The 10,993-nt window shown below is 35.3% G+C and overlaps 1 protein-coding gene across 1 annotated transcript; it reads left to right on the top strand.

The window, feature by feature from the left end:
* Positions 1-5,971: 5,971 nt before the first annotated feature.
* LOC107751406 (myb/SANT-like DNA-binding domain-containing protein 2) lies at positions 5,972-8,338 on the top strand. The gene is made up of 3 exons (XM_016567134.1): positions 5,972-6,278; positions 7,110-7,173; positions 7,259-8,338. Exons 1-3 carry the CDS (start codon positions 5,972-5,974, stop codon positions 8,124-8,126), a joined length of 1,239 nt encoding a protein of 412 aa, XP_016422620.1. The 3' UTR covers positions 8,127-8,338.
* The last annotated feature ends 2,655 nt before the right edge of the window (positions 8,339-10,993 follow it).

Genomic DNA, 10,993 nt, shown 5'->3' with positions numbered 1-10,993 from the left:
AAAATAAATGTAACTGTAATCTGTTACTGAGGGAAAACATGTGTAATTAAATTACAGTTACGTATGAACATGTTAAGGATTACAAAGGGGGTTACATCTGAATATTTTCACACACACACACATGCAGATTTGATTGATTTTTCCCAAATTGCATTGACTGCTTTAAAATATGAGATACCAATGTTTCAGGAGTTTAGGACACAGAATAGGACACATCATGCTTATTTGATAACTGTTTTATTTCCTATTTGGGTTTGTGTATATGCTTTATTTTTAAGATTAACTGTTTTTTCCAGAGCATTGTTAGATGCCAGTGTTTCCTGTCATAGCTATGCAAAGATTTGATTTCAAAAACAGTATCATAACTATTAAACTATATCTTATTATTTTAAATCTGTATTTAACCTCAGAACGATCTCAAAGTAAAAAGAGGTGCCAACATCTGACTTTGTGGTGGCTGTTCTTTAAAATTAAGTGATTATAATTTTAATTCAAGTAAAGAAGGATTTTGAAAGTCTGACAGTAATCAGTGTTGAGTACTACTGTAAGGTTAACCTTGCCTGCTTTAAATGTTTCAAAATGATTAACAGTTGAAAACATTCGTTAGAAATTTAGAAAAGTAAAAAAGTAATCAAATGTTATCAGTTACTTTACTTTAATAAAGTAATTGAACTAGTTACACTACTTATCACATTTTAAATAGGGTAACTTGTAATCTGTAACCTATTACATTTCAAAAGTAACCTTCCCAACACTGTGTACATGTAACATACATGAATTTACCCTGTACATATAACATACGTGAATTTACCTGTAGCAGATCTATACAGGTGGAGCTGGGGAAGGTGGAGGGGTTCTGAAAGTGAAATGTAAACTGCTTCAGCAAACGCTGGCCAAGTATTTGAATGTTGAGCAGCAAGCTCATTGGCTGTTGATGCAACAGAAACCAATAAGCTGTGCCGTGTAGATAACAATGTGATCACTAGATGATTGCTTTAAGGTTTTTTTAAAGGGGTCATATGATGCGATTTCAATTTTTCCTTTCTCTTTGGAGTGTTACAAGCTCTTGGTGCATAAAGAAGATCTGTAAAGTTGCAAAGACTAAAGTCTCAAATCCAAAGAGATATTCTTTATAAAAGTTAAGGCTGCCGCCATGTCGTGAAGACGCTGTGTGCTTTGTTGTGAAAGCGAAACTAGTTTGTTTGGCCTTCCAAAAGAGGACGATATCACTTCGTCATGCCTGGAGCTGATCCGTGCTGGTCGCTGAGGAAATACTTCAACGTCGCGCTGTCGATCGCCGGATCGTCTTTCACATTGGACGAAGCGGAGTCCAGTCCGGGGTCGTCACATGTGGTTGCCGCAGGCATCACAATATGGTAAGGGACGTAACATTTCCGTCACACGCTTGAGGAATTCGGCCAATCACAACGCACTGGATAGCTGGCCAATCAGAGCACACCTCGCTTTTTCAGACCGATGAGCTTTGTAAAAATCGACGTGTTTCAGAAAGGCGGGGCATAGAGGAGAAACAATAATGTACAGTATGTGGAAAATAATGTGTTTTTTGAACCTTAAACCGCATAAACACATTTCATCACACCAAATACACAACATAATGTTATTTTTAGCAGCATCATATGACCCCTTTAAGGTATTGATTTGATTGCTATCAGCCTGTGCCATCTAGAGTTTCATGACAGAACTTTGTATAATGGAAATTCTATTTTGCTGAACCAACATGGTTCGAATGACGGATGTGCAACAAAGTTACTACAGTTTCGGGAGGCTAGTTACTAGCTAGTTCTCGACAAATTACGTTATGGTGATTAAGCAGTGAGTTAGTTGTACGGGAAACGTATTAGTTCACGACTGAATCACTCCAAGTGGTTTGAGTCAACTCATCAATACAATGAACCAAGAAATATCTCTTTCAGACATGTTAACTTGAACATGACAACTCACCAACCCGTTAACCCCAAGAACAGTCAGTGTCTCTTTTGGAGATGGCATCAAAATCCTACCCACTTTTTGACTCCATAGCGATTCCATGTACCTGCAAAGAAAAAAAATCTATTAATTTCTTTATAACACTATCAATTTAATCAGACCAATTACACATTTCTCTTTCTTTATGATTTCAATTAGCAAGTGTTTAACAAGCCAATCATCATGCTTTACATGTATGCTATATACAGTATATACTATATAGGAAATATTAATCACCTTTAAATCTTAAATCTAAAAACTCAAAAAAATCAATCATAGAATCAAGAATCAAATATAGTTTGAAGAATAAAAAAAATCATCAATAATTTCTCAAGGTACAAACACGATTTGGCTCCATTTTATGTCATGTATTACACAAAGTGTATGGAAGGGGAAAAAGCACATATTTTAGTATTTCAGTGTGATTTCATGATGCTTTAGGTGAGAAAAGAGAGAAGGCTGCCTGATAATGAAAGCCTTCAAACCAAAATGTGCTTTTTCTCTGAACCGGAGTCTGCAGGTGCTGCAATCAGCCGCGCCGCTGAGTGAATCTAATGATCATTCACACCACCGTGATAATGATCTGATCTAAAGCCAATCGAGTGAGATGAAACAGAATTTGAAGATGGGTGTAAAAAGCTCCCATCATTGACGACTCACTCATACCAAAAAGACAGCAAAGCGTCCATCAGTATATCACGGGCAGAATTTGTAGTTCGGATCTCCATTTCGTTCCAGAATCCAGAATCAACTCCTTTCATGTCAAGTAAAAGCTCTGGGTTTTTAGGGTTTATCAATATATCCTTATCTCCAAAATGCGCAAAAAAAATAAAATAAATCACAATTCGCTCTAATTGACTGTGAATGCATGTGTGTATTTTTGATAAACAGAAATATCTCTGCCCATTAGACATGCAAATAAGCACTTTGGGCTTTATAAAATGCAAAGGAATTTTGACGGCCAATCCTAAAAGCAATCTCTCCGACACAAATTCACTTAAATGCTTCCAGCATCTTCGCTAAAATGCTAAATTATGAAATAATAATCGTAATTATCTTCACTTTCTCACCGCCCCATAATGTTTCAGAGGGTCATTAGAATTTCTCTCACATTCGGCCATTTAAAGGGCTTTCGTGACTTCGCTGATGATAAAAAAAAAGTGCTGGCTTGATTTCACGAAGACGCGAGTTACTATGTGATCTGACTAAGAAGTGTTCCCCTTAATGTCGGCAAGGCGTTTAGAAATGCCTCTAGAGCGAGTCTAATCAGAAGGCCATGCTTCTGATCATGAGCAAACATATCCATTCCCTCATTAAGCTGAAGGTATGGCAAAGCATGCCTGTGGGGTATAATACGCTAAGAGATTCCCATTTTAGATTTGCATTCACAAATATAATGTCCAGTGTTGTAGTACAAAGTAATTTTTTTCAATATGGGGTTGTGGCTCTTTATTATTCATATTCATCATGGTTGAGGGATTCTTTATAACGCATCTGGATGAGAAAAGAACACCTTAGGCTAAATTCATACACAACTGAATCATCTGTATGGGTTTGCTCCTAATTTGTAACATAATAGCAAATTTGAGCTATTATTATATTTTTGTACTATAAAAGTTATATGAAAAACAAATTGATGTGTTTATCAGCATGTGTGCGGCTACAGTTTAGGATTCAGGATCCATTGCCATATGGTCATGAAAGTGTTTGCATTAATCTACAGTTACTTTTATAAACTACGTAGGTGCCTGTCATCTTTGGTTTTTTTAAAGGTTATACTGTCTCCTGACTCTACATCTAACCTTTAGCAGACATCAAACACAATGAAGTTGTCAGAAAACACCCAGATATAGACAGAAAATGGTGTGAGGACGGTTCACTATTCTTAGGACGGGCCATAACCTTTGACCTTAAATAGACTCTCTGTTAAATCATGTGAACAGCTGTGAAGCTGCAGCTCAGTTAAAGGCACAATATGTAAGATTTTTTTATTAAAATATCCAAAAACCACTAGAACAGTGTTATATATTTTGCTGACTTGTGTACTTACATTATCCCAAATGTTTCGAAGAATGTTTAAATCCAGAGAAATAAGCAATTTTAACTAGTGACACGGAGTGTGTCCATAGTGTCATTGTGTCGCCTGCCAATGACGTCACAACCCCTCGATTTCCGGTTTTGTTTTGTAGAAAACATGGAAACACCAAAGATGCTTTAATATGTTGTGCCGTCATCAAACTAGGCCTTTGTCTATTTGTTTATTTTGAATACGCACCCTCTAGCGGCGAAAATTACATATTGTGCCTTTAAGCTGGATTCCCTATAGAATGACAAGATTTTTTTTTTCAACACAAATAATTAATTCGACAGCTTTGTTAAATAATCAACATTACTAAAGAAGCATGGTTCAAACAAACATGATATCATGCAGATATCTGGGTTGCAATGATTGTAACAAAATTCTTCTTCAATGCACATTTTTGGCAGCCAGACAGCTGACTAAATAACAAAAACTGGTTACATCTCTGACAATCGGTATTATGCTGAAAAAAATAAAGAAGAAAAATGGAACATCTAAAGCAGTTATTTTATGCAAAGCATTTAAGAAATTATGTCTATAAAATAACAGAGCCAGAAAAGGGCATGATTATATGCATTATTTTTAGAGAAACACAGACAGAATGCAAATTTGACAATGATTAACCATTTAGTTGTAGGCCTATTTCTTGGGGATAGAACACATGCAAGTAAAATGTGCCAACCATGTCTGTTGCCACAATAACAAACTATCAGACACAAAGCAGAATGTAACGAGGATGAGCAACCCCGCCTAGTGGTCAGCAGTGGTACTTTCCTTTGTAGAGTAGTGGAAAATACACATGTATTGCAGAGGAAAATACCCATCTCAAAAAAGGATCATTAATTTAAATATTTTAATAAAATACTCATATTAATAATAGTCATATTCGATAATGTTTACATATAGAATTATCATTTGTACAAAATACATATAAGAACAGGAGTGTAACACTGATTAAATGGTAATTCTGAACTACCTAGTTCCTATATAGCCTAACTAGCCTATATTTCTTTATTTACATAATATCTCATTTTTACACGACATCCTTGTTGACTTTTAGAACAGTACTCTTGTTCTTGTGATATTGCTTATATGCGGTTGTACAAACAAGCAGTTTGTATATATTGGTAAACTTACAGTTCTGTAGGCCGCCATGCAAGGCACAGATTGAAAGCCTGTCTGAAACCTTTTGGAAACGGAGCGTTCCGGAATCCCTCGACACCAGATCCACTCCAGGTTTTCCATTTCCCGCTAATGAGTGAGAGAGAAACGACTCACAAACACAGGTCTTAACTTCAAAAACATAAAAAAAGGTAAATTCACACAGCATTGCTTCTGTTTTCAGAAGGAAATTCCGACGCTTCAACTTCAACTAAAACCTGCTTTTTGCACCAGGCAAATCGTCTATCACTCCGCACCTGCTTGAACTTGGTTAAGCGGAGTGATACAAACGGTGAAGCGTCCAAGTGTGGGAATATTTTGTATACGCACTATTTTGCATAATAATTATTATAATATTTTAAATATAATATTGTAATATAATATAATTGCTTATAAAATGATTAATTATAATATTTTGCCTAATATTAATATAAGAGAGACTTTTTAAAAGTGATAACTGTCAATATGAAGCTGTCAATTGCACTTCATTATTATTATATTTAAATATACTATTATAATGATTCAAAACGGTAACATTGCATTTTAAATAATAATTATCTATAATATATTATTTTGTATGTAATATGTTTATTTATAACATAATTATTTATAATACGTAGCATAATATTAATAGACATTGGCTGCAAAAATGATAACTCGATATTATGAAGCTGTCAATCGTGCTTGGAGTGAGCGCGTGCGCACGCCTCCTCTCTGCCCCCTCCCCTTAGCAACAGAGGCAAGATGGCGGCCCCCAGTAACGCCGAACGTTCTCCTGATCTATCAGTGCCGCTGAAGATTCCCAAAACCGAGGTTCCTTCCCCAGAGCACGGCATTGGGAAGAGGAAGAGCAGTTACTCCATCGAGCAGCTGGAGAAGGTGTTCGGGCAGGGCGGCTGGGATTCTCAAAGCTGTCAGCCTGTGCTGATCAACAGCAGCGGGCTCTACCAGGAGATGGAGTCAGACGGCAGTACGATGGAGGACTACTCTCAGGAAGACTGGTGTAATCAGGACCTTTCTGCTGCCTTCAATGAGGGAGACATAGAAACAGGTGAATGCAATAATCTCTTTGCAGTGCAGTTTAAAGTCATAATTGTAGTATCCTCCTCCTCTTTAAAAAAGGAGAGTTGTACACTAGTGGTGCAACATTTTGGCAAGCATCTGAAAGATTTTAGGTTCATACCTCACCAGTCCACAGTTTAGAGATAATTTAGTTACATATTTTTAACTTTTACACTACTGTTCAGGAGGTTAATTTTTTTTAATACTTTTATTCAGCAAAGACACATTAAATTGATCAAAATGACAGTAAAGTATTTTACGGTGTTATAAAACAATTATTTTCAAATTTTTTTTTTCTTGAGCATCAAATCAGCATATTAGAATAATTTCTGAAGGATCATGTTACACTGAAGACTGAAGTAATGGAAGATGAAAATTCAGCTTTGTCATTGCAGAAATAAATTACTTTGGAAAAAAAATAATATCAACAGTTATGATTATAATAATATTTCACAATATTACTGTATTTTTTATCAAATAAATGCAGCATAGGAGACTTTCAAAAACATTAAAAAAACGTACAACCCTAAATCAATAGTATGTATTTATCAATATTATATATGTATTTATGCATATGTATAATATGTTTTTTTTTAACTTTTGTTTTAAGTTTTTTTGCTATGAATAATTGTATTTTAATAATTGGCAGAATTCTACAGATTTCCAATCTTCTGCTAAAATTTGTTATATTCATATTCAGTGTGGGCCTAGTTATCATCCACAATCTATGAAAATTCTGCACATTTCAGACCCAACTCGAAGTCTAATGCCATGTGCATATTTTCTAAAATCTCAAATAATGCAATCTTGTCTTTCACAGAAGACAACCAACTTCCAAAAACCAGAGTTCTTCAGATACGACTGGAGCCATCTGAGCACACTCAGTAAGTTTGAACCGGTGTCCTGTTTCCCAGTCCTTTTAATTACAGAATTTCCACTCACTTCCTTCTCTCCTCGTGCTTTCTTTAGACGCCAGGAAGTGATGGAGAACGTGATGCGTATCCTGGAGTCAGTGGAGGTCAAATGGGAGCACTTCCAGACATGGACTGACTTCTCCCGCCTCCACCTGTCCAATAAGCTGGCCATCTTCGGAGTGGGCTACAACACACGCTGGAGAGAGGAGATTCGCTACCACTATGCAGAAATCAGCTCACAGGTCCCTCTGGGAAAACGACTGCGGGAATACTTCAACCCTGAGAAGGCCGAGGGCAGGGTTATCATGACCAAGGTGCAGAAAATGAACTGGAAAAACGTGTATTATAAATTCCTAGACATCACTATTAGTGAAGCTCGCTGTTTGGAGCTGCACATGGAAGTGGACTGGATCCCGATCGCACAGACGAGAGCGGCAGGGTGCAGCAATGGCACCCAGTACCTCCTGCCAGGGGGCATCCCAAAAACATATGGCCTGTATGCAATAGGCTACGAGGAGACGAGCAGGTCCAATACTTCGTCTAGTACAGATGACAAGTCCTCCCCCTCACAGGAAGAGGAGGAGACGGACCATTGCGAGAGCGTGGAGAAGGACAAGAGGACATCATCCAAAGTCACTTACTGTTACCTCGGCATTGCAGAGGAAAGGACGCTACAGCAGTGTCTGTTCCAGCACTTTCAGACTTCAGGCAAACACTACAGCCGAGGGGAGCCTTCGGCCGTAACCAGGTTCCTGCAGGACAACTGCACCGGCCAGGCCAAGGAGGGCGTCCTCTCTGGATTACACATCTACATTAAGTTCATCGAGGTGGAGCTGGACTTTCTCTCCGCCGGATCTTTAGTGGAATGTTTAGAGACTGCGATTGGTTATTCGTTAAAGTTCAACAAGAAGGATGCACTGTAGCGGTTACATTTGCCAATGATGCTCTTTAAAGCCAGGATTTTGAAATATAGACTTGAACTCAAAGTATTTATGTGGTATGTCAGGCACAGTCTGTTTCCGAAAGGGGCCGAATAATCTCCTTTGCAGTAATTGTCTTTATCAGGGAGCGTAAACGGGAGCAAACTGCCTTTATTTAAATCTCTCGAGATCCAAATGCAGGAACTGTCAGAAAAAAAGAATCCTTAATGAGAACTCTTAAAGAATCTAAGTATAAAGTCTATCTATATAGAAGTATATATATATATATATATATATTTAAGAGTATATATTGATATTGTCCAGCATTCCAGCATTTCTAATTCTAGCATTCAAAGAATGTTTTTCATAAACCGTTTATCAATGTTTGTTTTTTATTTGTCAGATCACACAGTGTCTTTATGTATGATTGTTTCCAGGTCACAGTCTTGTTTACATGTTTGGAAGGACAAAAAAAATAAACAGGAGTAAAATGAAGTGTTTTTGAAATTTACTTTGTTTTTAAATTTGTCCATTTTAGGTGTTTTTATTTATAAAGACCTTTCAGAGTAAAACGTTAATTATATATGTTCAATTTATCTTTAATAAATTTGCTGCAACCGTGGTTGCTGTGGGTCTTAAAAAAAGTCTTAAATTCATTAAGTCATGGCATTAAATATTCTATGCACTGCAAAAATAAATAACAAGTATCATCCTCTGTATTTTTGTTCTGTTTTTCAATACAAATATCTAAACATCATTAAATTAAGCTACATTTACTTGAGATGCAATTTGAACTGCAATTTGTTTACTGAGAAATTGAACAAAATTAAGTGAGTTTATGATTAAAACAAGAACAAATCAGTGGGGTATGCAAACTTGCTTCCCCTTGAATAAGATTGATTAGTCTATTGAATATTTATTCTTTGCATTTGCATTTATTCATTTAGATGCTTTTATCCAAAGCGACATACAATTGAGGAATACAATTGTTTTAATCATAAACTCTCATCATATTGACCAAAATAAATCTATCACAAAACAAGACTTGATATTCTCTTTAGACATTTGCACTGGAAAGCAAGACTAAAATACTGATGAAAAACACTTTTTCTGCAGAGTGATCAGAATGTGTAATAAGTTATTTCCATATTTATAGTTGTTGGGAGCAGAGGTATTCAAGCCATAAGCTTTTTTTTATATATATATATATATATATATATATGAATGAATGGAGTAATGGAGATGTGTTGGAATTCTATTTGAAACTTTGAAGTGTTGCTAATACAAGACATTTAAATTTAAAAAGGTCTCAAAAGGTCTTCTTAAATTGACCTTCATAAAACCTGCAGAAACACATGGTCGGTTATGTGACCAGCAGGTGGCGGTAAATATCTGTGAGTGGCTGAAAGATGTGTCCATTAAATAAGTGTCCATTAATGTCACATTGACATTCTAGAATAGTAAATTAAGTATTAGATTACTACTTATAGGCCCTAAGTAGTGCATGTGAAAGTACCTGTCAAACATGTGAAGTAAAGTGCATTTTGTAATTCTTAAAACATACAATAGTTCATTTTGACCCTGTTGCAGTGAATTATGCCCCAAATCAGAAGACTATAGTGTTTTATTTAACACAATGTGCACTTTCTCTTTGTAATGCTGCTTGTGTAGTAAACCTCTTTTGTGGTGTTGCAAAGGTAGTTGGAGAGCTGGCGTTGGTCGAGCATGTGCTAAAGAGAATCAATAATTCAAACGCAAAGTCTAATTTCCCTGCTTAGCCTGTCATATGAGATGAGTATCTCCCTCGGCCAGGAAAAAAAAAAAAACACTCCCAATGGAGGTTACTACACTTTTTCTAACCCCAAACATTTATTATTTGCGTTAGTGATTGATTTCTCTGTACGGTGACTAAAATATATAACACTTATTATTATTGAACATGATAAGTGTTCCCCAGATTTCTCTTTATTCGTAGCATCTTTAACTCATGGGTATTTATTCAGTCCTTGTGTTGTTGTTGTTTTTTACCTTTATTTAGCTTTTCTTTTTCTTTAGCTCTAATATTACATGTGTCCTTATGAATTCTAAAGTCACAAAAGGCATAAATGCCGTACATAAGAAATACACTTTTATTAATACTGTTAAACCACCAATGATATAAATCAGACAGAAACAAATTTACAATTAAGTTATTATAATTATTAATTATTATTTAATTATTCTAGTTATTACTGTGTGTGTATAACAACAACAACATAATAATAATAATAATTAGTTTTATGTATTTTCCATTATTATATTATAATTTTTCATAATTGTAAATCAGCTTTTGATTGTATATAATCAAAATAAACTGATTTATTTCTTTATATATTTATTATTATATTTCTTTATTTCTTAATGTTTGTTTTGAATTATTGTTGTGTGTACGTTTATATATATACAGTGTTGGGGAAAGTTACTTTTAAAAGTAATGCATTACAATATTGCGTTACTCCATAAAAAAGTAACTAATTGCATTACTTAGTTACTTTTTATGGAAAGTAATGCATTACGTTACTTTTGCATTACTTTTAAAATCTGGACAGGGCTTGCTTGTTTGATTTGAAAATAAAAAAGTTATATTTTTGGCAAATATAAAAGCCTTTTCACACCAAAAGTGAAATGAATAAGCCTCAGGCTGAAGGGAAAGTAAATTTACGAGTTGCATTATTTTTATTCATTTAATAATTCATAATTCATAATACTGAATCTGTGTTTTTTTTGTGTGTGAGTGAGATGAATTAATGCATATTCATATTTATTTTGAACTACAGTAACATCTTCTGATTTCTCTCAACATGGGGACAGGAGAGCTGTCAATCAATAAA

Source organism: Sinocyclocheilus rhinocerous, unplaced genomic scaffold (assembly GCF_001515625.1).
Source record: "Sinocyclocheilus rhinocerous isolate Xijiao unplaced genomic scaffold, SAMN03320098_v1.1 scaffold1624, whole genome shotgun sequence".
Taxonomy (NCBI): Eukaryota; Metazoa; Chordata; class Actinopteri; order Cypriniformes; family Cyprinidae; genus Sinocyclocheilus; species Sinocyclocheilus rhinocerous.
Note: the sequence above shows the minus strand (reverse complement) of the source record. Positions and strands in the feature narration are given on the sequence as shown.

What these genes read in the sequence shown, in the direction of transcription:
- LOC107751406 (XM_016567134.1), top strand. Translation starts at nt 5,972, where the DNA reads ATGGCGGCCCCCAGTAACGCCGAACGTTCTCCTGATCTATCAGTGCCG. An exon ending in TGAGGGAGACATAGAAACAG is followed by an intron (nt 6,279 to 7,109) that starts GTGAATGCAATA and finishes TGTCTTTCACAG; the next exon opens with AAGACAACCAACTTCCAAAA. An exon ending in GAGCCATCTGAGCACACTCA is followed by an intron (nt 7,174 to 7,258) that starts GTAAGTTTGAAC and finishes TGCTTTCTTTAG; the next exon opens with ACGCCAGGAAGTGATGGAGA.